General features: G+C 45.1%; 1 protein-coding gene across 3 annotated transcripts in view; it reads left to right on the top strand.

Annotated features, from left to right (window-relative positions):
• The window catches only part of LOC8051433 (ubiquitin carboxyl-terminal hydrolase 33), a 45,376-nt gene that overhangs the window by 12,834 nt on the left and 5,308 nt on the right, over positions 1–27,234 (top strand). For all 3 annotated transcript variants that reach the window (XM_029971560.4, XM_029971563.4, XM_040499766.2), the window contains 11 exons: positions 2,612–2,830; positions 6,522–6,727; positions 12,125–12,275; positions 13,146–13,260; positions 14,446–14,511; positions 14,576–14,702; positions 14,946–15,015; positions 15,264–15,369; positions 15,899–15,980; positions 21,223–21,331; positions 21,936–22,041. In XM_029971560.4, coding sequence (XP_029827420.2) covers positions 2,612–2,830; positions 6,522–6,727; positions 12,125–12,275; positions 13,146–13,260; positions 14,446–14,511; positions 14,576–14,702; positions 14,946–15,015; positions 15,264–15,369; positions 15,899–15,980; positions 21,223–21,331; positions 21,936–22,041 — 1,357 coding nt within the window. The remainder of the gene's footprint in view (positions 1–2,611; positions 2,831–6,521; positions 6,728–12,124; positions 12,276–13,145; positions 13,261–14,445; positions 14,512–14,575; positions 14,703–14,945; positions 15,016–15,263; positions 15,370–15,898; positions 15,981–21,222; positions 21,332–21,935; positions 22,042–27,234) is intronic.

Below are 27,234 nucleotides of genomic sequence, written 5' to 3'. Positions count from 1 at the left end.
ATGGCATATTGTTCATTGGCTTTAGTCAATAAAAATGGCCAGTTCTAGATCGCAGGACGTCTCAGTAAACTAACAGCAATAGAAATACACGGGCACTATTTTATTTTGGGGGTTGTCCTCGGGTCCCTACCGCCTCCATGAAATTTGACGAATAAAAATAGTTGATTGCACAATTTCGAACGTCACTATTATCACTCTTTTTAGGTGCGTTGCACATTATATTATGACAAAAACATCAAATTTTTGGGTGTAGGAGCCGTAATACGGCAATTATTTGTTGAAAACGCCGTCGGACGGCGCCCCTTGCGTCTGCTCCAAGGTGCAGAAAGAGGGTCATGCCGCAATCTTTGATTAGACTTTTAACAGGGAAATCTCTTTTAATAGGGAAACCGGAATATCGCCCATGAGCGTGATTTCCGTTTTTTTTTTTGGATGATTAGAGCCTGTAGATGTGTTATTATCATAAATAGCCGATCTCAGAGTCCACTTGTGTGCACCTTTAAGCCCTTGCAACATAGTCGAACGCCAGCGTGTGACTGCGGTAGGTGTTTATTCACTCGGTAGCATTCGACTATGTTAAAGGGGCTTACTTTGAGATGAGACTGTGAGTCACCTTAAAGGGGCGGTGCAATGATTTTAACACTGAAAGAATGTGCAGCTTGTATTTTTTATATTGTTTACTTCAGCATAAGTGAGAAAAAAAGTGCCACCATACCCCAAAATACCTCTATTTCGCTGCGTAATCGCAAAATAAAAAACACTTTTTTTCCCAACCTGCGGCCACATGGTGGCCGCAAATGGAACCTGTGGTGTGACGTCATTCGGAGTGGTTTTTGTAAGTGATAGTGTTAGGCAATTGTAAGCTTGATTCAAGGTTAAGTTTAAAAAATCTTGTTGTTTAGGCATGCAGAAACGCTTCAAAAGCCTAATATTGCCGCTAAAAGATTTGTGGCGCCATCTACCGCAAGTCAACCAAACCTGCCGTCGCCGTCGTCCGTCGACGCCCGAGGCGCCTACCACAGTTTTCACTGTGGCGCCTACGGCGGCTACACGAGCAACCCGGACGTTTTGTCTTTCCCTCGCTCGACGGAGTGCGTTGGTCGTGGTCCGTAGTATCGTGGTATCGTTATTGTTCCTGGTGTCTCGACCTCGACTTCGACTGCCCGCCGCGTCGACTGCCCGCCGCACAAGTCCAACTGACTTACTATACGCAAGCATCTTGCGCTCGACGTCGCTCAGGCCGTCCGCCCTAGGATGCCTACATGTTTCCGCCGCTCCCTAGTCTGCCGATACCGCCATGTTGGTCGGGAATCGACGGGAGAGCGGGAGAGCGGCGAGCCTGGCGAGCCGGCGAGCGCTGGGGAAACGGAAGCCAGAAGCACCCAACCGGGAACCAACGCCACTCCGAATGACGTCACAGGCGAAGCTGGTGCCGCTTCAATGTTGAGTTGAGGGGTGCCAGAGATACCAATTTCTTTTATTTTTTTAAATGAAAACTAAGGCAAGCAGTAAAGAATAGTTTTCGGTCCTTCGTTTTATATGTGGCCGGGATCAATTCCCGCAATTAATTAGCCAAAGTCCGCAAATTGTTGCACCGCCCCTTTAACAAACGAATGTTGATTCACTTGCGTGCCTTGGTAGCTTGGTGTCATGTCTTGATTTGAGCCCTGTCATGTAGTCTGGTGGCACTGTTTGGTGAGCCTTTCACACTGTGCTAAAGGGACAAGCATAGTGGGCAACCTTTATCCCAGAGTCAACCAGGTTATCAGATTTCTAGCATGTTAAACTTGTCCCCGAGGTGTTTCCTCTTTCTGTTCACCACTGGAAACACAGTAAGCTTTGGTGTTCCAGCAAAACGAGGCAGAAAAGTAGCACTGTCTAGAAGAGGATACCCAAAAGTATAGCCCAGAGTGTCGGCCATTCTGGTGCTTTCTAAAGGTGTTGGATATTTCTTTGTACTTGTGACTAGTGATGGACACCATTGTTCTCATGTGTCAGTGGCAGTGAAGAAGGGGGTGGGGGGGGGGGGGGGGGGGGCGGGAGTGTTACACCATGCATGTGCATACCGTAATATCCCAAGCGGTAGCCTACCTAAAATTGAAAGCAAATCTAGCAAAAATAAGGGGTAAGCTAACTTTTGGTGTGCAATAATAAAAGTTGGAAAAAGTATAGTTTTAAATTTTGTGACCTGCAAAACTTGTGCTCGCAGGGAGGGACGATGAACCAAAGACGACTGTCCTTCCCAGTCAGCGATGTTCGCATATCTCCCGCTGTGGCTAAGTAACATCATTTCTGCTGAGGTCACTATTAGACAAGGCCCTGCAATTACTAGAAGTGGGCTATCTTTTGATGTTTTTAGAAAAAGAGCAAATCATGCCAAGAATAGGGGTGGGCTATCTTTCAGAGGTGGGGCATCTCTTGGGATATTACGGTAGGTAGTTTGTTGTTTTTTCTTAGGGGGAAGGGGGGTGGTGTCTGAAGCTCCATAAGCCTCTTTCTGGCTACACCAGTGTCACATGCATAAATGTAACCGCTAAAGTTAGAGAGGCTTTGCAGACAAGCTCAGTGGCCATGTTAGTGAGTGAGGCTCGCCTGTTGTTTGTGCGACCAGGAGGGTCTGGGCCGGTTGGCGCCCGTCGAGGAGAAGGCGGGCGGGGACTGGCCCCAGGAGCCCCACGACCACAGCAGCGGGGCCAAGCAGAGTCCGGCGGCGGTGGCTCCCCGGGCTCGCAGGGGGCGCCGGGGGGCCTCTCACCGGCTGCGCAGCGTCGTCTCGGACGTCTTTGACGGCCGCATCCTCAGCTCTGTGCAGTGCCTCACCTGCGACACGGTGGGTGCGCGTTTCTCAGCCTCCCGTGACGAGCAGCCCCGTCGGTTGCTTGATTGCGTTCGTTTAACTTTCTCGTTGCCACGGGCTTGTCTGGCTGTTCACCCCTTTGCCCATCTAAGGTACGCTCACTGTAGCAAACTTTCATTTCAATTAAAAAGGCGGATCGGTGGCCACGTGCAGTGGCACGCCACGGCTCAGGACACGTGGAACAAAAGCTTGTGCTAGAGATCCCAGGAACCCTGGGATCTCCAGGATTCCTGGGTTGTGTCGGATTCCATTGTGTCGGAAAAAGAAACCTGGCAAATCCATCTGTCGACGTTCCTATCCCATCGCCTATCCTTGATACAATCGGATGATCCATACAAAATCAAGAATTCGGAACAATTAATTGCATATCTTCAAGAAAATGGAGCCAGTGTCACATCTGGATTTTCAATAGATATTCAAGACATGTACTATTCGATTCCGCACACAAACCTTATGGCAATTCCAATTCTCCGCTCTTCCATTGAGAAGCAAGCACCACAGCTTTTCAGAACGCCGCAGGAATAAATGTAGACACCTTTTAAGAACTATTAGGTGTATATCTAAACGCGACTGTGGTGGTATATCAAGACCAACCAATGGTGCAAAAAATGGAGTATGCACTGGATCTTGAGTGGCGCCGCAGCTATGTGGTATGTACTTGGGTTGTGCGAATAGTGGATTTTGATTTCGAATCGAATTCGAAGCGAATAGTGATTTTGGCCGAATATTTTCGAATCGAATACTTGCTGTTCAAAAATCTTGGCTGCAAAGTTGCATGCAAGATAATCATTGCAGACGTGCAATTATTAAGTGGCCTGATTTGTGAGATTGAGACCTTAATTAATTTGTGTATGAGTTATTTATTGGAATACAGGGCACCAAAATTGGCAAAGACTTGCTTTGCTGGAGCTCATAGGTCGTTTTTTTTTTGCCCGTTTTTAAACAAAGTTGATGAAATGACTACAAGGAATATATTTGAGAGTTTCCACCATAATATTTGTACCGTTTTGCCGAACGTGTGAGTATATTTTTGATCTTAGAAACTGTTTCTTACGTATTTTTAGACAGTAAACAAACACGCGACTCGAGGTTGCCAACACTTCGAAAAGCACGAATATTACAACTGCTTTCGAATTGAATATCGAAGAGCGTAATATTCGAAACTACTATTCGGAAATTTGAATATTCGCACAACACTAGTATGTACCTGGCGGCACGCGGCAAGATCATCGAAAACAACTTGAAGCATACAAGCGTCCAGGCGATTTTCCGTTACGTGGACGACTTCTTAATACTAAGTGCCACGGAGGTCGACAACCAGATAAACGGATCCAGAGACACAGTTCTTAGATGCTTCAAAGAAAGCTGCCTCGACTTAGTTTTCCCCTATGAAGCACCTGTCGAGAAAAATATAAAATTTCTAGATCTCAATCTGACTTTCGATCAAGGACACGTGTGCTGGAGGTACGAACCCCGGTCAGCGAAAGGATTTCTGCCGTTCACATCTGGGCACTCAAGAACCATCAAGAGGAGTGTCGCTAGCACGGCTCTAATCTCTGCCCTACACAAATCGTGTGAGCATCAAATAGAACAAAGTTTTGAAAAACAGATGTGCCGCCTACGAGATTCGGGATATCCAACTAGTCTTATGGTGCCAGTCTGTGAGAACATCTGCAAAAAATTGAAGCATACAAGGCAGGAGAGCGGAGATGCAGGCAAAACTCGACGGAAGATTGTGGTGCTACCGTACATTCATGAAATTACCCACAAATTGAAAAAGATTGCAGCAAGAAATGACGTACAAGTAGTATGCTCCGCGCCCAACAAAGCATACTATATGTGCAGTGAAGTGAACCGAGAAAGAAAGAAAACATCCTGCAACACGGCCCACAGAACGCAGTACTTCCCATGCACAACAGGAGTGGTGTACCACATTCCCCTGTCTTGCGGGAAATGCTACATCGGCCAAACAGGCCGATGTATCAACGACAGAGCCCGTGAGCATGCAGCGTCTCTAAAGGGAACAGCGGCCGGACATCTGGCAGCTCATTGGAGGACATGCTAGTGCAGTGTAGCTTTGAACAGTACCACCATTCTTGCAATAAACAACAATCCTCATGCACGCGAAATGCTCGAGGCGCTCGCCATCGAGGAGCACGCCAAGGATTGTGTCAGCACGCCATCAATCACCATAAACAAAAAAGAAAAACAATACCTACGGAATGTCACGCCCCAAACAACAACAGCACGAGCATGTGGCGGGTTAGTTCAAAAACAATAATTTGCTAGGAATACTGTGCAAATGATTTGTATATATTTTTTTGTATAAGTGTAAATATCGGAAGTGATCTTTAATAGTGGAATAGGGCAATTTATAAAATAGGTTTATCGCGCTCCACTTGGGACTTAAAAGGAAGGAGCAAAAGCGCAAGGAAGAAGTTTACGCTAAAATATCATTGGTAGTCAGCTGTGTGTCATATCCTGTCCTTTCTGTCTTTGTGTTCGAGTTATTTCTAAAGTTCAAGCTGATATATTTACAATCTTCATCCCTGCGCATTTCGGTCTGGATGAGCATTGTACCAAAGTGCAGTCATGTATCGCTACTGCGTGGCACACGTTAGGGAACCCGGACCAGCGGTGGTACTGCACTGGCTATATTTCTCATCTGCAATGTAAACCAGTGTCGCCACACCTCAAAGGCAGACTGACCTTACGCTGTAAAAATATGAATATCTCCCTCCTTTTTTTATCTATTAAAACAGAACTAAACTGCAGGGACGAATTGGGAGCTCAAGTCGTCGCCTCTGCCATTGTCTCATCCCCGCATGCCTGTTTTGATGTCTGTCTACACCACTGACTCGTTATGCTGCTGGGCACCTAATCAAGACCACTGAAAAAGCGAAAAATAGGGGGAAATGAAAATAAAGCAGCATCCTCCCAGTGCACTTTCTATCGGCATGTTTCTTCTCTTTAGTTAGTTATGTGTTTTGTGTCAACTCTGGAATCCTGCCGGCCACAACGAAAAGAATATTCTTTTCAGAAGTTGGTCAGGTACTGCCTACGAAACTGGAAGTGGTTAATAGATGTCAGTTCATTGATAACCGCTTGGAGCGAATCTAGCAGAAAATAGTGCTCAATGAAGATGTCTGAACTGTTGGCGCATTTGTATGTCGAGGTCCAACCCCGTCCCTGCCTTCTATCCGCCCGACTCCTCTTATTGTGGATACTCTTTATTCAGATCTCCAGTGGCTGTGGCCACAACTTTGTTTCCTAGGGAAGGCACCTCCACTGCGTGGCCATACCACTGCAAGAAGACCAGCATCGATGTCACTAAACGTGTAGCATGCTCTTTTTTCCAGCGATCAGGAGGCGAGAATATTCATTTCTGCACACTCTGTTTCGCTGAAAGCAAGGGACAGAAAGTTCTGCATTAACCAAGCGGGATTCTGAAGCCTTGTCATCGACGAAACACCCATTTCGGGAAATATTTGCAGTTGTCTTTACTGTGTCCTTCAAATTAATTAATTATTTCCTGGATACATGTTGCTAATCTTTCAACCCAGCATCATTGTCATTTCCTTCTAAAGAAGAACCCTCTGACGTGCTCCCGTCAGTGTCCTCGTTCGTTAATCTTTTCGTGCCTCACGCCCACTTCTTCCGGCAGGTGTCAACGACGCGAGAGACGTTCCAGGACCTGTCCCTGCCCATCCCAGGCAGGGACCACCTGGCAGTGCTGCATGCGGCTGCGGCGGCTGGCGGCCAGGGGGGGAGCAGCCCCCACGGGACTAGCAGGGGTCCCCCCATGGACCCGACCGCCTCCCAGAGCTGGCTCTCCTGGCTGCTCACGCGCATGTTCTCTTGGGTTTTCGGGTGAGGGGGCTACTTGCTACCGGACGTGGTCTCTTGCTCCACTCCGTTCGTCCTGAGGAGGAGTCTGCATTCAAACATTTGTCCACAGGACGATAGCTCGCGCTAGAAAGGCACATCTCAAAGCCGGAAGCGTGGGATAGCTTATGTTTGTGGCTTTGGCTTCAATCTCAGCTGAAGGGTGAATGGAATAGTATAGTGGTGTGCAACAGCCGATGATTGCAGCATAACTTTGGTAACTCTTAACCTGTCCATGGCCATAGTATTGCCATTGGTAACTCTGTAACCCATAGGTGATTGTAACTATCCTCGACGAATTTTGAATCCATCAATGCTTGTAGCTTTATTATATTGATGACACCACCCGGCCTTATGTCTTGCTTATGCAAACCCTTTTGCTTTCTGTTGAAACAGTGCATGCAGCAAGGTATACTCTATCGATTGATAAGATAGACTGAGAGGGCATTCAACTTGTTTGTCCTCCCGAGACCTTTAATTTAATTGTCTCCGTTGATCAAGCTATATTGCCTCAAAAGGTACTTCCAGCACAGATTTTCATCCTCATTTGGTGGTACTTATTATACAAATTGCTCTGCTGGGCTACAGTGACATGAATACCGGATGAATGAATGGAAGGATGAATGGATGCTGATGGCTGTACCCTTTATAACGGGTGCTGGCTTGTGCCACCAAGCCTAGAGACCAAAAGTATGATTCTCCCCTCGCCTTTCTAAGCCAGTTTCCTAATGCAATTTTGTAACTACTGTGAGGCAGTGTGAGATGTCACCAGGATGACCTTTGGGGGATCGGGCAAAAAACTGAAAACATCACCCCGCTTCCTCCCCCTGGGGAGGGAGTTGCCAGTTTTTCTCTGGTCATACCTAGTTGGCGTTACCCCAACACCGGGCCCACTGGGAGACAGGGTTGAGATTTTGGGCTGGAGCCACGTGGGAGGGGATCCCAATTTTCCTCTGTCCCGTCCTCATCTGTGACAGTTATTTGTATGTTATTCAATTCTCCCGAGATAATTCCCAGTCTTCCAATGTCCTCTTTGTTATTAAAGTGCACTTATCATCTATTCTTTAATTTTCGTCTGCAAACCCCAGTGCTTTAGCTAAATCCGTCACACTCCCCGGGAGAGCGGGAGCAAACCTTGTGCAACTCAACACCACATGTTCTATCGTCTCGTCTTGTTCTTGACATACGGCACGCTGCATATTTTTAGAGCGCAGCTCTTAGGCGCCCGTTTCTGGCTTGAGCGGCGTCGCCGTCGGCGTAATTGCGCGGTGCATTATGGGTAAATTTCTCCGCTAAATCTAGTGGAACAATTTCCCCGCTAAATTTAGCGGAAAAATTTCCCCGCTAAATTTAGCGGAAAAATCTCCCCGCTAAATCTAGCGGAAAAAAATTGCCCGCTAAATCTAGCGAGAAAATTTCCCCATTAAATCTAGCGGAAAAAATTTCCCGCTAAATCTTGTGGGAAAATTTTCCCGCTAAATCTAGCGGAAAAAATTACCCGCTAAATCTAGCTGGAAAACTTCCTCGCTAAATCTAGCGGGAAAATTTCCCTGCTAAATCTAGCGGGAAAATTTCCCTGCTAAATCTAGCGGAAAAATTTCCCCGCTAAATCTAGCGAAAAAATTTCCCCCGCTAAACTTAGCGGAAAAATTTCCCCGCTAAATCTAGCGGAACAATTTCTCTGGGGGTCACGTGACCTGGGGGGTCATGTGACCCCGACATCATGTGACACCCCCAGGTCACGTGATTCCCCCCCCCCCCGCGAGGTCACGTGACCCACACGGGATTTTGGGAAGGGGTCACATGACCCCACCAAGGTCACGTGACCTTGGGGGGGGGGGGGGGGGGGTCACGTGACCTTTGTGGCCTTGGCTGCTCCTCCTCAAGAGCTGCGCTCTAATTCGGCGTTACAGGGAGTTGTAAACGGCTTTCATTTCTTTTTTTTTTGTACTTTTCCTATATGTCCTAGTCCTCAATACTCCTGTTCTAGCCTCAAATAACAACGAATTTCATAGCAACTTCCTTCCTTATTTCCTGTTTTCGTTCGCTATACATAGTTAAAGCTGATTTTCCATGCATTCTTTCCGCCCACAGTTTTCTCTTGGCTTCTTTTACTTCCTTTTCCACAAAGGTAGTCTGCGCTACCCCAGCTCTTGACTGTTGGTATTTAAATTTCAGTTTTCAGGTTGGTTTGACCATTTAGTTTTCAGACATTTTATATATAGATGCTTATAAACCTTTCTCGCCCATCGTGTATCCTCCCTTGCGTCTAGTCTTTGTTCAAATTTTAACTTACCGATTGCCTCTCTAATCTTGAAAGATGCCCAGCCCATGTCTCCCTGCACTCCTTCATTTGGTGTATTCCCATGTACACCCGCGCCAGTCTGCCCACGCTCCTCTGCCGGGTCTCTAAGCTTAACTGGACCTCAGTTTCCATGCACAATACCGCATAGCAAAAAGACATCCCTGGCACCATGATTCCTTTTCATATTCCCCATATATATTTTAATTCCATAGTGCCCTATGCCTCATAATTGCTGCATTCCTTTTTCTAAAGTGACCTAAACTGGTAAGCGGGCGATTGGGTTCATGACTAGGATTCCGTGTTTTCGGAGTTCACTTTTCGCCAAAATCGGAGGGGTAAATTTTGAAGTTTATTTTTTCCCGAAAATTTGCAGTTTATAGAACTTTATTTTTGTTTGATTCTGAAATATCCGAAGTTCGGAGCTTAATTTTGCAGTGTTTCCTGTGAAAAATAAATAATACCGGGTGTAAACTTATGCCAGTTAAAGAAAAATAAAACATGCTTATATCAATTAATATTGCTTTAGCTGGATTTGGTGTTGGTGCCAATTCCATTGGCAATACTAATTTGTCCCAAGGCAAATGTTGCACACATGTGTGGCTTCGATAAACGTCGATGCCTTAAAAACAAACTCCTCGAGGTAGTTGCTGGGAAGCACGTATTCATCCCATCCTATTCCATGCTACCCCGCGGCCGCACGAGGTGGAGTGGTAAAGGATGTTATAGGGAAGTTTAATTGCCCCTCTTCCCAATTTCATGCAATCTCTATGGTCCATAGCTTTCACTGGTACAAAAAACACAACTTCTCCTTCCTCTTAAAACACAAATAGTATGGACCAAACTGGAAGCCAATACAGAGGGGCTTTTTTCATGGCCCGAATGTACAATGACATGTTGTCCTGAACCTTGACGAGATAAATGATAAGACCCCTTTTGTCAATGATCCGAGATTTGAAAATAACTATGGGGGCATTTTCCCAGGGCCATTGACGCTGTGTGCTGATCAAACTTAATTCGAAAATACCATCCTTATTATTTTTTTATTTCTTTTTTTTTTTGGGGGGGGGGGGGGGGGGAGGGGAGGGGAGGGGGAGGGGAGGGGAGGGGAGGGGAGGGGGGGAGGGAGGGAAGGGAAGGGAAGGGGGAGGGGCGGCATTGGCACATCAAAATTCTGAATTTATCGGATAAATCCAAATTGACCAAAATTTTACCGGCGAGTGTTTTTCAGAGTTTTTCGGATTTATCTGAAAACACAAACCCTATTCATGACTTATAAAATCAAAATTAGCATACGGTATTTTCTCTCTGTTCCTAAGAGTATTGTTTTCCCTCAATCAGCATTAGTCCTAGATGTATATACTTCTCTACGTGTTCTATTAAAATGTCTTGAATTTTCAGTGAGTTCCCCTTCTAATCGTTATAAACCATTATTCCCGACTTGTCGCCACTGAATTTCAGGCCCAGAGAGTTTCCTTCCTCTCCACAGATCTTAATCAGCTCCTGTAACCTATCCCGGCTATGCTTCGTGCCACACGCATTGCTAGACTACCATAAAACCCCGAACAAGCACCCCCTTATCTGGAGATGGTGAGGTAAAACTGGGGGATGGGTGCTTCTTAGATCAACAATATGTAAAAATATGTCTTTTGTGTATTTTCCAAATGTTACAAAACTAAGAGGGGCGCTTATTGTGAAACGGGGAGATGTTCAGCGTTTTACAATATGTTGATGTGACCCTCACTTTTTTGCGTACATTGTCACGTTCCTCTGGTGTAATAATAATAGTGGTGATAATTTTAGTATCTTGTGTATTACATTACATATTATCGAGCCCTCGCTTGCAAATCATCATTATCGTCGTTTATTTTCCTTGGGGGACCTGTAAGCTACTTAGCTAGGTTAGATAGAAAGAGGGTAATGGATTCAACAAATTCAAGAGTATCATTTATAGAAACAATGTTGTGAGGTAGTGAGTTTCAATTCTCAAAGCCAATGGTAGTGTGGAAGTTTGGCAAGAAACAGTTGACAATCAAATGGGACGTAATTTACACGGGTGATCTAAACGAGAAAAAATGCAATGGGGAGGCAATAGTAATGATTCTCTCACATAGGTATTGTGATGAAAATTTGACGAAGGAGAGAAGGGTGTGACACTTGGCGGCAAAGGGAAAGTGAATGAAAGTTAGCCGATTGGCGTAATCCTGATATTCAGGTATATGTTGAGTAGTTATAAATAAAACGAAGGGCTCTGTTTTAAATGGATTGACATGATTTGTAAGGCATGACTGCCATGTAAATCATATAGATGAGGCTCATTTTAACTTGGATCTTATGAAAGTAGTGTACGCTAGTCGTTTTACGGAGGGTGTCGCAAGTTTGAGGTTACGGTGCAAATATCCGAGAGTTTGGTTAGTTTGAGCAATAACAGAGGTTATGCGAGTAGCCCGTAATAGGTCAGAGGTGAGATAAGCACCCAGTTATTTATAAGATGAGCACACTGTTCCTTGAGTATTAGCAAGGTACTAATGCGAAAATGGTGTGGCACATGAACTGCGGGAAAATGACAGGAATTTACATTTATTAAAGTTTAGCGTCATTTGCCTTTTTTTCGCACCACTGAATTACAGACGCCAGGTCTTCCTGGAGAATCAGATGATCTTGGTATGCAAGAATGGTTTGATATATGACACAATCATTGGCAAACAGGTGCACAAAAGAAGCTATTTTATGGTGGAGATCATTAATGTAGATCAGGAATAGAAGAGGGCCAAATACAATTTCCTGGGGGATGCCTGATGGTAGAAATGGGAGACTTTTTGTTGTTAACCAGGCTGTTTCCAAGTGAGATCTTTCAATCAGTTGGTAAGCCATTGAAAAACCATGGTGCAGCTTTTACCACTGTCTTTTTGTATTACACCCTTAGCTTTCCAGTACCTCTGCAAATTCCCAACAGAATATTAAATCGGTTAGCAGTTTTCAGGAGGTTCATAGTATGTTTTTTCAGGAATAGGTGGATACTGATGCAGATATGAAATAAAAGGGTTTGAGCGTAGTTTGCTCTGTGTGCCCCCTTCCAGGTGGCTGTGGGGCCCAGGGGTGGGGCTGCAGGACTGCCTGGCGGCCTTTTTCTCGGCCGACGAACTCAAGGGGGACAACATGTACAGCTGTGAGAAGTGCCGCAAGCTGCGCAACGGCATTAAGTTCTCACGGGTGCTTCAGCTCCCAGAGGTTAGTGTTGCGGAGGTCACACTGACTGAAGCATATATCCTTCACCCGCACGTGCGCGCAATCGAGGCACTCTCCTCAACTTAGAGCTTGAGCATGCCCCAGTTCTCCTGGAGGTCTTTACTTGAACATACTTGACGAGGGGAAGGGGTTAGGGTTTGTTTTACAACAGTAGTTGTTGGTGTCCCTTCCCGGCAACAAATGTTCATGAACAGATGCAAAACCCCACTCTACAGCAGAGGCACTGCTCTCCCTCCCCTCGTCGTTACTTACACACAGTGAGGCTCTCTCTCGCTCCCCCCTCCTTTCCCCTTGTTGGCCGCCGCTGTTCTTTCTCTGGCAACATTTCCCTTTCCTTCTCCCCCCACCCTTCTGGCAGCCGCTGTTGCGAAATACCCACGTTGTTGCGCTGTGTGGACATGCCCCCTCGCCTCCCCAATGCCGCCGCCCAGGTTCCGTTCTCGTATTTCTTTGCGCCTTTGTAGAACAGTTTGCATACATACTTTCACTTCTTTCACCGCTGGTGCAGTCACAGACGCCCCTGGTCTGGAAAAACGTTTCAGCTGAAAAAGAAAAGCATGTCTCTGTCTTTTTTAAAGCATCTCGCACAATCGTTCCACCAAAGCACACATTTCCTCACACACATGTGTCTTACATCACTTCCACTGAAAGCAAATAATCCCTTGCAAACATTTTGCAGCACACTCGCTGAAGGCAAATCTTTTTCAACGTGCCTTTCCACAACACAGCGGCCATCACTGTCAATTGCAGCATACTTTGTGTGGACTTTTGCAATTTTTTTTGTTTAGAGGAGTTTGGATTGGTCGTGTGGTGTGTGATGGAAGGATTGAGCCTGCTTCCCCAATTCTTCAGGTGCTGTGCATCCACCTGAAGCGATTTCGGCACGAGGTCATGTTTTCTTCTAAGATCGGCAGTTACGTCTCCTTCCCCCTGGATGGATTGGACATGTCCCCGTTTCTTCATCGAGGTGGGTAGACAGCACGTAGGGCATTGCAAAACTCCCCAAAAGACAATGTAAGAAAGGGACAAATTGATACTTGTTGCTTTACAACCTGCTCAAAAGGAAGTCCCACGAGTGGATCGTTTTAGATAAATCCCATGTCGTCAAAGATATTTTCTTGTTTTCTGATAGGCGGGACATCCATTAAAGGGATTGCTGAACCGAAATCTGGATACCCCAAAACACGCGGCAAAAGCGTGCAATGGGATCCTACAAACACCAAAACATCACTCATACAGCGATATCTCGAACGGATGACTGTTTTTTTTTTAAAAAAAGAGGTGCATTTGGCAGGAATGTTGACGTCATGTTTCTCCGAGAAGGAGAGGGAACGGCCTCGCGTCTTCTTTGCCTCGCGGCCTTGAGGGCGCAAAGCGAAGAGAGGAGAAAACTAGGTATCTTGACGTCACGCGCCTCGTCGGCCTGGTTCAATCTCGACTTCTTTTTCCAAAAATACGGCCGTCCATTTGAGATATCGCATATTAGTGTTGTAGGGATTGTATCGTCCCGCCTACATCTCCAGCGTTGGTTTTTTGAAATCCAAATTGCGGTTCACCATCCCTTTAAAGGCTGGTTCACACACATTGCAGCACTAAATTAATGATGAAACAGTGCTGATGCAGCACTGACTTGAAAGTAACTTAATTCTAAGCAGCGCTGTATCATCACTGCATTACTAATATGGTGCATCAGTAAGGTCAGTGCTATTTCCAGTGCTGACTGATAGTGCTGAGGTAGCACTGTGGTGTATGTCTGAACGTGCCTTAACTGGAAGAATTGTGCCTAATAGTCTATCTCTTGGGTTTCCTAAGTCGCTGCTGAGGAGTGTGCACTAAAGTGCAGAGGCTGCGTCATGAACAGAATCATGCTAATACGGGTACCTGCCCTGAAGAACAGCATATCGAAGAATTGGGGAAAATATGTGTGTTGTTGGACTTCCCACGGTTATGTCTCCGGGTGTTCTATCACCGTATTCGCTATGTATTGGAAGCCATAAAAGGCTGGCCTTAGTATCAAAAGATACGCTGTCAAACCTTTGGACAAAAAAAAACGGTACCAGATAAAAGATTGCTAGTTCGGCGAGATCGCCGACATGTTCGTTAGGTGTCCCGCTCTTGCCACGAGACCCTTACGTCTTGGAACTCGTTTCAGAATGCCCCCGGACGAGCACAATCTACGACCTGATGGCCGTCATCTGTCACCACGGCACTGCCGGCTGTGAGTCTTGTTCCAGGAAGGACATATCGTAAGAGCGTCCGAGCTAACGAAATCGCTGTTTCAGCGGGGCACTACACGACGTATGCCTTGAACCACCTGAACGACCAGTGGTACGAGTTTGACGACCAGTACGTCACCTCGGTGGAACCGCAGGTGGTGCAGAACTGCGAGGCCTACGTGCTCTTCTATCGGTGAGACCACACCTCGGTGCCTTTCGTTGTTTGCGCTCGTGTGTCGCCGAATCACTTCGACTGTGCTTCATCTGGGAACACCTACTTGTGTTGGCAAAGCTATTTTTCCAAATTTGGGGTTCCCCTGTGTCGGTCTTTGTTCGGTCGCAAGCCCTTCACTGACACCATCCTTTGGGACACCATCCTTGGTGACACAATCCTTGCTGACATCTTACCTGTGTGGCACCCACGCTCGTCTTACAGGAAGTCCTCGGAGGAGATGGTGAACCGCAGGAACCGCACCTTCGAGCTCATGGAGCGCAGCCGCAATGAGGTGAGTATTCTTTGTTCTGCTATATACTGGACGGAAGTAAAGAAATAAAGAGGGAGAAGCGTGAATGAACTTGACAGTGAAGACAATCAGTGGTCTAGTTGATTTTACACCTTGCATCACACGTGGAGTGACATGATTCCTTTTTGCCACCCCGAAAGGATGAAAAACTCTTTTGGGGGTAGAGAGTGTGTCTGAGAGACAAGTGACCAGCGAGTGTGGTGATTCCTCGGGTGCCTGTCTCCTCACAGCCGGGACTGCTGAGCTTCTACATCTCGAAGCAGTGGGTGAATCGGTTCAATACCTTCGCCGATCCTGGCCCCATCGACAACGGGGACTTCCTCTGTGTGCACGGAGGTGAGGGATGCCAAAAATTGCCTAGGCTTTTTTTTTTTTTTTTTGGCAGCATCATTTTTTGTTTTTTTTCTGTTGTAGGATATCTTGATAAGACATATAGAAGTAGTACAATCTTTCTTTCTTTTTTTTTTGACAAATGTTGTCTTCACCAAGCTTTCATTAGTGGAGTTTGTCAGGTGTAGTTTGTTGGCCCTATCGCATATTCTTGTGCTTGAACTGAGGCGTCCTTCGTGCTTTATTGCAATCAAATAGTTACTGATACTGTACTTTTAAACACACCTCAGAGCTTTTTACATGGGGCCCCTCGAGGAGTTTGTTTAGAAATGCTGGTGAAATGACTTGAACCAAACTTCAAAATTCTTGTAACTGCACAACCCAATGCACCGAGTTGCTTTTCTGTTACCATTGCTGCTGTTCGTTATGTCAGTTACTAATTTGTTTTTACTATATCATCATTAGCCTTGACAGTAGTGGTGTCGCTCGGGTCCTTCGCGAGGATGACTCGTCACTATCGCATGTTTCTGTGCAGGTGTGCAACCGGCCAAGGCCTCCTTTGCCGAAGACTTATGCATGCAGCTATCGCAGTCGGTCTGGGAGTACCTCCATGACTCGTGAGTCCGAGCAGAGGGAGGCAACGGCTACATGCGTCCATGTCTTTGCCATTTAGTAGGCATGTGCGAATAGTGGAATTTAAGTTTGAACTGAATAGGTGTTTGAGTTATTTTCTCCCGGATATTTGTGGATCAAATAGATGATTAGCCTGTCTTCGAACCTTCCACTACTGTTGCACTAAGCTTAAATGAAAATGCAGCTAGCTTGTTTAGGTTGTTTCCATGCTTTCCTTTGTTTACTGCTAGGATCAGTTGATATTAATCTATTTATTTATTGACTGTGACTTCAGACTTTTTAAGGCTTACATAGGGATGACAAGTAAACAATGGCTTTTTCATAATAGTTAACCTAGAGTGATGCCCAGCTATTCCTAATTGAGGGGATTTATAAGTCACGCTATACCCAAATATGTGTCTTTCAACTCGAGCTTGAAAACAACATGCATGACCAGTTTGAAATGAAAAGAGAAAAAGGAAGGTCTGAATTGCTGTGCAACATATGCTGTTATTGCATAGCTGTCACGGTTTTGTTTTGGAAGTTTTACTGCAAGGTAAACATCAACAGCCACCAAGTTACAGTTTTGTTTTTTAATTCCATTTCTACTCAAATATTTAATATTTTACTTAGGAACTGTGCTTCTTTTTTTCTTTTTTTTCTAGAGTCGATGACAGGTTAAGAGTAAAGTGGAAGCCCCTCCCACCTTTTTTCACTTTAGCAGAGCAAAATCCTAGAGAGGAGGTCTCCTCCTCCATCTGCTCTGCTAAAGACGAAAGGGGTGGGCGGAGCTTCCACTTTACTCTTAACCTGTCATCACTCCGCAGGTAACGCTCCTTTACAGTGCATAGGTGCTCAGCGAGAAACCCACTCAGAAAGAGCTAATTCACCCCGTCATGCCTTTGACCTTGCAAACTCTTCGAAAAGTGTGAATATTAGTTCATCTCAAAGAATATTAAATGCTATTTTATTTTTAAGTGACATTACAAACTTTTAATATTTGCATAGTTCAGACCCTAGATATTTATAAAATATGCTATTGTAAAACCCTGTTCATTTGGATCTCATGGGACCGGAAAAAATGTCTGAATTATCCGAAAGTCGAAATATTGAATGGCCAAAGAAAACTACACGAAGCGGCTTTCCTGTAACATACCTCTATTTTGAGAAAAAATCTGTTCTTGCCGCCTGCTTTCTGGATGACATTTGAACGAAGACGACAACTTTTCTTAGCGCAGTCAAGTGCTCCACCGTACTCGCACTGTCAGAGGTGCTGTAGCAAAATTCTTCGAGCACAACAAAAGCCTCCGCGGCTTGTTGTACAGTGCGACGCGGTGGCGGCTCCTCACACGGACAGTCTTAATCTTCGTCTGTGGCGGTCTTCCAAAACCAAGTCATGAATTTTATCCACAATTTCTGGTGTGGTAGCTGTTTTTGGACTTCCTTAACATGGTTCATCACTTGTGTCTTAACATGGTTCATCACTTGTGTCTGTGCAACCGCCCTTGAATTCCAAAACCTAAAATCTCGTTAATGTGGCAATTCGGGCCAGTTGGTTCACGATCATAGACAAGCATCGAAAAAATAGACTGGGACAAGAAGTTCACATACACTGGCACACTCGCAGCATTTTAAGGCGAAAGCCTTCCTTGTCACATTGAGTGACAAATCGGAGTAAATGGCCATAAAAATGCGATTGAGACCCAAGAACTACCCTCGTCCTTGTCGTCATTCTAGAAATCCTATACCTCTAGGACGAGCTCACTTGTCACAGTACGTGAAAAACAAGTGCCGTCCGTCGGCGCTGTGATTGAAAGATCGCCATAAAAATATGTCATCAAGCGTCATCATACGTCATCAGCGTGACATCACCACCGGAGCATTGTGTACAAGAGGTGCACTTCGGGCTTCATCCGTGCTGTTTTGCACTTCGTGCGATGGACCATGAGGCGATCGTGTCTACATATACGGCCTCGACATTGGCAGCAGTGTCTACATCTGCTGCGGCTTCTGCAGGCGAATGTGGCCGCCCACGCTAATGCGCTACAGTCTCCTTAAGTGTCCTTCTCTAGGCGTCATTCTCGACGTCATCCGAGATGTTGTTCTTAATATCGTCCTAGAGGTCGTCCTTGACGTCGTCCTAGAGGTCGTACTATACATCGTCCTAGAGGTCGTCTGACAGGTCATACTTGACGTCGTCCTCTAGGTCGTCCTAGACCAGGGGTCTCAAACACGCGGCCCTAGGGCCGCATTCGGCCCTCGACTCACTGAGACGCGGCCCGCAGGCAACTTGGTATGGGTGCCGATTCCCATGTCTCGAGCGTTAGAAATGGCATGCGCCATCGTGATCTTATCTCGTCGATTACTTTCCGCTCATAAAGCTGGCCTGCTCTTTTAACGTCTTCACAGAGTTTATACTTATGTGTGTTCATTTGCCCATTGTTTTGCTTTATATCTTGCTTCCCAGCTTTTTGTAATGTACAACCATTCCGCTATTAGGCTGCAAGCGCAAGCTATTCGTTGAAGGATGCCTTTCGGCTCTGCGAACTATCAATCAGCAGGAGCAACTGCCAAAGATAAAACTATGAGCTTGCGATTCTCGCCTTCAAAAATATGTCACCATTAAAAACAAGTATTTGTTCGGTTGGGAAAACAACTGTCATATTAACTGATTGTTTTTCTAGAGACATGTTGAGCTTGGTTAATTCTTGGGTGAATTGAGCAGCGGGACCGACACTGTACTTGTTCAATTAAAAATGCCAGCACGTAGGCGGGGCGGGTTCAGTTTAATTCTTATCCCATCAGGTAAGGGTTGAAAGTAGTCTTATAAACAAATCAAATCGAAAGATGCAAATGGCAATCTCTCTCTCTCTCTCCCTCCCTCCCTCCCTCCCTCCCTCCCTCCCTCCCTCCCTCCCCCTCCATCCCTTTTCTCCTCCCTCTCTCTATCCCCCCCCGCGTTTTACGTTGGCCCTCGACCTTTCAGGTGCAAGATATCTGGCCCCTACACTCAAATGAGCTTGAGACCACTGTCCTAGACGATCTCTAGGAAGTCGTCCTCGACATCATCCTATGCGTCATCCTAAACTTTAATACATGTAGAGACATTACATGGAAACATTTCTCCCGAGGGACTATAATGCTTTCGCCTTCCTACATGTAGGCAGTCTTTAGTGTAATCATGCATTTTAATAGAAAAAACTATCTCTTATATAGCTGTGAAAAATGTCTGTCATGACTACAACCGGTGTAGCCCTCTATTAAGAAGTTCGTATTCTTTTTCTGATAAGGTTATGGATGTGTCACTTGTATATCTCGTGCCTTTGGCTTTATTCTCAAACGCCTCGTGTAGCTTTCTTGATATTTTATCTGGGTATCTAGCCAAAAATTTGGCTAGACACGCGCGATCAAATGTTGGCTCGCACGTGGCGCCCATACTGTGCAATATATTTCTAAGTATGTGCAGGAGAAACATCTTTGAGAAACTGCGAGATCAAGGAAGTTTCAAAGTCTTCAGATTTGTGGACGACTTTCTTGTTCTTAGCAAGATGGCTACAGCGGCTAGCGATAAAATCAGAATAATACTAGGTACATGTAAGTCTTATGTTGAAGGGTTGAAATTTATGCACGAAAACCCAAAAAGGGGCAGTTGCAGTTTTTAGATCTCAGGCTGAGCCTCATGAAGGACCACATATGCTGGACGTACGAGCCACGCTCCAAGGCGGGCACCAACTCATTCATCACTGCCCAGTCAAAGGTTGTGAAATCAGGGGTTGCCTCTATATGTCTTGAGGCGTCTCTGAAGAAGTCTTGTGTGCACAGTGCACAAGAGGGCTTGAAGAAAAAAGCAGTGCATTTGCAGAGGGCTGGTTTTCCTCCAAATGTTTGGTGGAGTTGATGGAAAGCCTAGTAAAGAAGATTAAAGGGACACATAGGCAACCTTGTGATAGAAGCACAGAAAGGCCAGTTGTAATTTCGTATATGCACTTCATTGCCTATAACCTCAAAAAGGTGGCTGGACGGTACGACGTAGCAGCGGTTTTTTCAGCATTCAGCAAGGTGTCGAGACTGTGCCGTAAAATCAACTCTCCCGCAGATGCTGCAGACAAATGTAAATCACAGCACCGCAAAAAATTCACAGAATGCACGGCGGGAGTTGTGTATGAAATGCCAGTGTAATGCGGTTTTGTATACATTGGTCAGACGGCCGATGTTGTAACGATCACGCCCCCAACATGATGCCGCAACACGAGCAACCCCATCAGGACATCTGACCATGCACTGCAGCCGCTGCCCTTGCTCCCCGTCATTTGATGACACCAAATCTTTGGCTAGATACCCAGATAAAATATCTAGAGAGCTACTCGAGGTGTTTGAGATTAAAGCCAAAGGCACGAGTGTACAAGTGACACATCCATAACCTTATTGGCTGAAGAATATGAATTTCTTGATAGAGGGCTACAGTGGTTCTAGTCATGACTGACGTTTTTAGCAGCTATATAAGACAGTGGTTCCCAGCCATGGATGTGTTGGGGACCCCTTGTGGACCGCTGGCAGTGATAGGGGACCCCTTCGAGAGGGGGGGGGAAGGGGGGACGTTAGTAAGTTAACACATCTGGAGCATGAAACAGGTGCCTTTTATTGCTACGTAGCAGAAAAACATAAAACAAAGGTGCCACATCATTCTGGTCAGTTCATCAATACGTGGCACACTCGCGCTTCAAACTACAAAAAACGTGCCAACTAAAAAAAAAAAAAAAAAAACTTTTGTTGAGGGTCTTGCTGACCCCAATTTGGGAACCATTGATATAAGAGATAGTTTTCTTCGATAAATGTTAGTTGCGAGTGTGCCAGTGTTTACATCAACTTCTTGTCCCTGTCTAATTTTTTGGCGCTTGTCTATCACCAAAAGCTCATAATGGAAAACGAAGGTGATAATTCCCCAAGAACAGCATTCAACCTGGATTTGATTTCCGTCGCAGTTTTTCCCTCTAAATAAAAGAATTTGATGACTGCTCATATTTTGTTTTTACCCATCATCAAAAATGTTCATGGTTGCTCAACTAAAATGCTTGTCAAAGCCCGACTTTTTGAGATATCAATCTGACATTTGTGGTCACTTTATACGAAAGGGTTGCCAATACAGTGCTGTAGAAATATTTTGGAAAGAAAAACCCCCCAGCGGTGATTCCGGAAACTTTTAAATCAAACTTTGTATATGGCGGTCTCTATTTGGTTCATTTCCAGGTTTGGAGGCGGCTCCGCCTGCACTCACCTGTACACCTGCCCCACGTGCACGAGCGAGCGGGAGGCTCTGGAGAGCAGGAGAAAGCTCGAACTGGAGACCTTTGTGGCGGTGCGTGCTTTCACACCCTCTGTTTCATTTCTGGCTGACATGGATAAAAAGTGAACACTGCATTGTAAGCACTACAAAGGAAGAGAAGCCTGTTGCATCATGTCCCAAACTTCACTCCTCACAAGGCTGCAGACTTGGTTCTCCTATGATATGTCCTCTCAAAGGCAGCTTTTGGCACAGTCTGTCAGTTCGTGCTCCCATAGGGATCCAGGTTCGATGAAAGAATGCTAACCTCATTATCTGTCCTTGCAAATGCCTCTCATTTCTTGCGCGGGCAGGGAAAATAAGAAGCTAGCTTTTGTTTATTATGCAGGTAATGAGAACACCCAATCCCATAGAAAGGATGATTTTATTTTTTCTTATATCTTGGGGAGCCTTGTCTTACGACATGTCTAAGTTATATATCTTCATTTAGATTTACAGATTTCTAGCTTATACTGCAATTGGCAGTGGCCCACCCCTTTCTACCATTCTAAAATTATCCTTGCTTTTTTTTTTCTTATGTGTGGTACGTGGCTTGAGGTTGAGGGGTTTTAAAAGCATGTTAACAGCCTGCATTAATGTTTTGCCATTTTAACTGGGAGTCCTGTGTCTTCGAATGCAGTTGAACCGCGAGTTCCAGCAAAGCCAGGAGAGCCCTGGAGAGGTGTATGCCGTGAGCATGGCGTGGTTCAAGCAGTGGGAGGCCTTTGTGAGGGGCAAAGAGACAGGTAAGCTAACAGCGTAAGCAACCCACATAGGTACATGCTGGCTTGGGTTTGTGGGGTTTCAGTTTCAATTTTTATTAAAGGAAAGCTGAAACGGTTTTGTATTTGAGTGAAAAAACTTAGATCGTCTTAGTATCACGAATATCGAGATTATATTTTAATTTTGTGCACGGAAGCTGCAGAAAACAATTTTCAAAGATCTGCCGAGGCCCCTCCTTCCCGGAGCATTACGTCATAAAAGTTTTCGGTATCCCTGGTCTCATGCATCTTCAGTGCCTATCAAAGCTATGCACGCACACTCTTGATATTTTCAAAAATGTAAAAAAAAGACGTCACGACTGGTGTCAGTGCGGGGGAATATACCTGGCAAGCTTGCAATTGCATGTGCTGCCCACAGGAGTGACATGCACTTGGTGGCCGAAAGATCCTTTTATGACATGACGACTGGTCAAAGGTTTTTCTTGTTTTCTGGTGTTTAGTTACATCTTAGGGGAAAACGAACGCGACATTCAAATTCATGGGATGAAATACTCCAGGATTCACCTGAAACTCATTTTTTTTCAAGAACCTCTTCAGCTTCCCTTTAAAGTATGAGATGCTTTTTAATAGCATTGTGCGAATATTCGAGTTTCCGAATAGTAATTTCAAATAATATCCTATTGGATATTCGCTTTGAGGTGAACTGCAATATAAGGGTGGAAGCGCTGTGCCAATTGTGCCAGTGTGTGCCAATCCACTTTCGCTGCGCTATCCTGCTCCCAAGTGCACATGTTGCGCCAAAACAAGCCGAAAAGGTTGTTTCCCTTTAGAGCGCAGCTCTTAGGTGCCCGTTTCCGGCTTGAGCGGCGTTGGCGTCAGCGTAATTGCGCGGTTCATGATGGGTAAATTTCCCCGCTAAATCTAGCAAAAAAAATTCCCCGCCAAATTTAGCGGAAAAAATTCCCTGCTAAATTTAGCAGAAAAAACTCCCAGCTAAATTTAGCAGAAAATTTCCCCGCCAAATTTAGCGGAAAATTTTCCCCGCCAAATTTAGCGGAAAAAATTCCCCGCTAAATTTAGTGGAAAAATTTCCCCGCTAAATTTAGCAGGGAATTTTTTCCGCCAAATTTAGCGGAAAAGTTTCCCCTAAAGGGGGGGCAAGCAGGAGAGGAGGAGGCACATAGCCCCCTCTCCGTACCTTCCCCTCCTCGTCCTCAAGAACTGCGCTCTAAGTCGGCGTTACAGGGAGTTGTAAACGGCTTTCATTTTTTAGGCTCTATATAATGGTGTGTTCTTCTTTATTGGCCACAGTAGTTTACCGTATCGTGTTTGTTTAGGTAATTCTGAACCTGTAAGGACTTTTAGCTATCTGTTACCGTGTTCTGCGTACCCCCGAGACTGGTTATAACGAAATAGCGGCTAGAGAGATGCGATCACGATTTCCCCTTCCCTTTTGCAGTTAGTTATAACCGAAGCCGGTTATAACAAAATAGCAGATATAGCGAAGGGATTTTTGATTCCCGTTGACTTCGTTATAACCGACCTCGACAGTACCGCACACTACTGGAACCTTTGAAGCATGCTTTTAAGCATGCGGCTGGGTGATACTGTGACAGCGAGGCGCATTTAAAAGCATGCTTCAAAAGCTCCGGTAGTGCGATACATGGAACACAGTAACAGATTGCTAAAAGTCCCTACCTATTGTTATGAAACCACCATACCAATGTGGTCGTGTCAACGGCGTGTAGGTCTGATCTCTGAAAATGGGACATGCATAAAGTGGCTTTGTACTCTGAAACTTTGAAAGTACTCTGAAAAACGACAAAACAATGCCTCAAAACATTGTTTCGTCAATTACCTTTTTTTTTTTTGCACAGTGGTATTGAGCATGGCCGCATGTATTCGAAATACCCGATGGAAATACCACACACATGCACATTAAATCGCATATGCCGTAAAGTCTCATATGAATGCCCGCCCCTCCGAGAAATCACCCATGCCGTTTTTTAAATCACATCTACCGTGTGATCTGCGGGATCAGTACGTGACAAGTGTGTTCGCCGCAGGTTCCCTTGTGCTTATCGCACCGTGACACGTGAATCTGCTGCATCTGCAATGTATATACACTTTGTTTTTTTTGTCTGCGATTTGCGTGCGCAATATCAGTTCCCGTGGCACCCGAGTTTTTAGCAGCTAGGTTCTTGCGTGTATATCGCACTGTGAAGCCCGAATGCGCTACGTCCACGTTCTACTGCTGTACCCGTGACAAGGAAGTTCATAGCAAATTCCCACTTACTTATCGCACACGCGAGTTGGCCATGTCTGCGATATGTATCCTTAATGAAAAGACAGTGAGTTTGCAAGTGACCTGGTGATAGTTAATCATGATGTTTAAAACCCGCGACTGGTGAGGGAAAAATTTGGAAACTTTGAAGTTGAAGAGTTCCCGTTTCATGTAACTTGTAGTGCCCCGTGCCCCTCTCCCCCCCCCCCAACACAGACATACACACACACACCATTTACCTTTTCATACTGGGTGGGCGTTCTTTCAGGACCTTGTGGTATATAAACATACCTAAGAGACTGCTGGCATGTGTTCACCTATCATCTAATCTCTGAGGAAATTGTAACCAGTCTACAAAATTAAAGAAGAATATTTTTTTTTCTCTTTGCATGTTTGGGGTGTGTGCTTTTGCTAAAACCACTTCTGCGCTCCTCATTCGTGTCGTAAATGTAACATATAAAGGCGATAATTGGTTGCCTCAATCATCTGTAGAATTTCTTGTAAATGACGTATATGGTGATTACGCACGCTGGCACACAAACAGCAAGCCAGCAGGACTACGAAAAGAACAGTGGGAATGTCCTGCTGAGTGAAGCAAATTCTAAATCGTTGGGCTAGAATGCATCCAAGCACTTGACGTCTGAGGAAAACCTTTCATTTTACGGTCTTGCTTGCTAGTTTTGTCAGTCACTTTTTTTTTTATTAAACTTGAAAACAAGCTTTTTTCTTTTTTAGTTTGTCGTGCCTGGTTTATTAAGGGTCAATTAAGCGTGTATGTATGAGTAGGGATGGTATAGATGGTATCATGAAGTTTTTAATATTTTGCATTCATACTTTTATCAGATAGAGTAGATTTGTACTCTGTTCAGTATTGGAATACTTTTGTTTGCTAAACAAGGACTTGAAACATTTGTATTTCCTAATAATCAAAACTGTAGTCAGTATTGTACCTTATTTCATACCATACTACTGCATCTTGAAATGCTTTTGTGTTCAACTTATGGAATGTATGATTTAGGTTGTTAAATAGGCACGTTCTGTTTTCATGAGGCTTAAGTTGTGCTTTTTTTGTGGACTGTTCCTTCTGTTGTAAATCCATGGGGAACCAACCCGCTACCAGGACAGTTCTCAATAGCTGCCATTCAAATATTGTTTATGCTATGGGCTGGAATATATTTAAGGAAAGGGTATGTTTGGAAATGGTTCTGGAACGTCACGTGAAGGTATTTAGAAGGTATTTGTATTTAGAAAAACACATCTGCGCTTATAGCTCCGAGTTTGACCTGAGCAACCAGCTCCAAGATTTACTTATACTGCTGCGAAACGCGATTTTTGTTGCTTTGGAGCTGCTCCAAAACAGAAATTTTACTGCTCCAAGGCTGCTCCGAAGGGGCATCTTTGCTGTTCCCAGACCTGCTCCAAAAGACTAAGGCTTGCCACCCATGGATATTCATGCTTTCCAAAGTGTCGATCGCAGTAGGTTGGCCCCGTTGAGTGCGCTTCTCACCGAGCACCTGTGCACTGTGGGGAAGCAATGTCCGCGAAGCTCGCGATCTCCATGGCACCGCACGTATGCGGAGCGGTAGTACACACTCCTTCACATTCGCATCCTTTTCGAAGGACCCGACGATCTTGGCATCGTCCTAGAGGTCGTCCCAGACGTTGTCTTCGACATCGTTCCCTAGAACGTTGTCCTTGAGGTCATCCTAAAAGTTGTCCTAGATGTCATCTTTGACGTCGTTCTAGACAGTGTTTAGGATGACGTCGAGGGTGACATTAAGAATGACGTCTAGGACGACTTCAAGGACGACATCTAGGGTGATCTCGAGGACGACAAGGATTTAGCGTCGTCCTAGAGGACGACGCTAAATTGATGTCGCGACCTTCGCACCAATTCAGTTTCCCCGCTAAATTTGCCTCTGCGCAACATTAAATGCTTTCGCATTCATAGATAATCACTCCTGTGGTTTTTACAGATCCACCTCGACCATCAATTTGCTGCCTTGTAATTTTTGTATGACTTGTTAGCAGCGTGACCGCGGCTTTAGTCTCAGTAGGTCTCATTTTTTAAATGTGGTAACTATCGCCAATTGCATCCGCTCTACACCATTGGCTAACATGGCGGCGCTCACGATGCAGTCTGGGGAGTGGAGTGTCGCTACTCAAAGCATAAGCTGTAAGTGAGTAACTCTAATCCTAACCATAGCCTTCCAGATTCACACCGGGAACCTCAAAGGTCATGGTCGGTCGGACGAATGCTTTGGGCCGTAACATACACACGCTCAGTTCAAGGACAAAATGTATCACCATCCGCTCAAACCGATAATTCGGAGAACGATTCGCTCGAAATGGTGCAATCTACTTCACAGAAATTACATAAAATGCTTCAAACAACAACAGTAAAATAACATTAGAAAATAATAATTGGACTATTTTTATTCTTTTGTGTCTTTTTTTTTTTTTTTGTTTTTACACCCAGAATACAAAAGGGGGCACAAGGACAGGGGAAAAAAAACTGCAATAATGCAGCTTCACAGGGCCCCACCCCCTGCATTTGTCAACTTGGTGGGCAGAAAAAAATTTTAAAATATTTCAACAGGAATTAACGAGCTATGTACAAGAAATAATATGCAGTTAGAGACAACGCCTTTGTGTTTGCAAGCTCAATGCGAGCGCCTTGCTCGTCTAAAAAGTTCAGTAGTGTGTATACTGTGCACCGAAGCGTCTGTAGCCTTTAGTTTCTTTTAGGACGTGGCACTCTCCAGGACTCAGCACATTTTTTTTTTTTCCACCAGTTTCTTTCAACTGATGAATTATAAATTTAAAAGATGCTGCATCATTGGAGCAAGTTGGTAGTTGCAATATTCTTTTATTTTCGTGACTTTATACTTATGGAAGAGTGGTTCAGGTGTATGGTCGAGTGGTTTTGCTTC

The sequence above is a fragment of the Ixodes scapularis genome, unplaced genomic scaffold (assembly GCF_016920785.2).
Source record: "Ixodes scapularis isolate PalLabHiFi unplaced genomic scaffold, ASM1692078v2 PGA_scaffold3__209_contigs__length_174095766, whole genome shotgun sequence".
Classification (NCBI taxonomy): Eukaryota; Metazoa; Arthropoda; class Arachnida; order Ixodida; family Ixodidae; genus Ixodes; species Ixodes scapularis.
The sequence above is the reverse complement of the archived record's forward strand: the minus strand, read 5'-3'. Positions and strand labels throughout refer to the sequence as shown.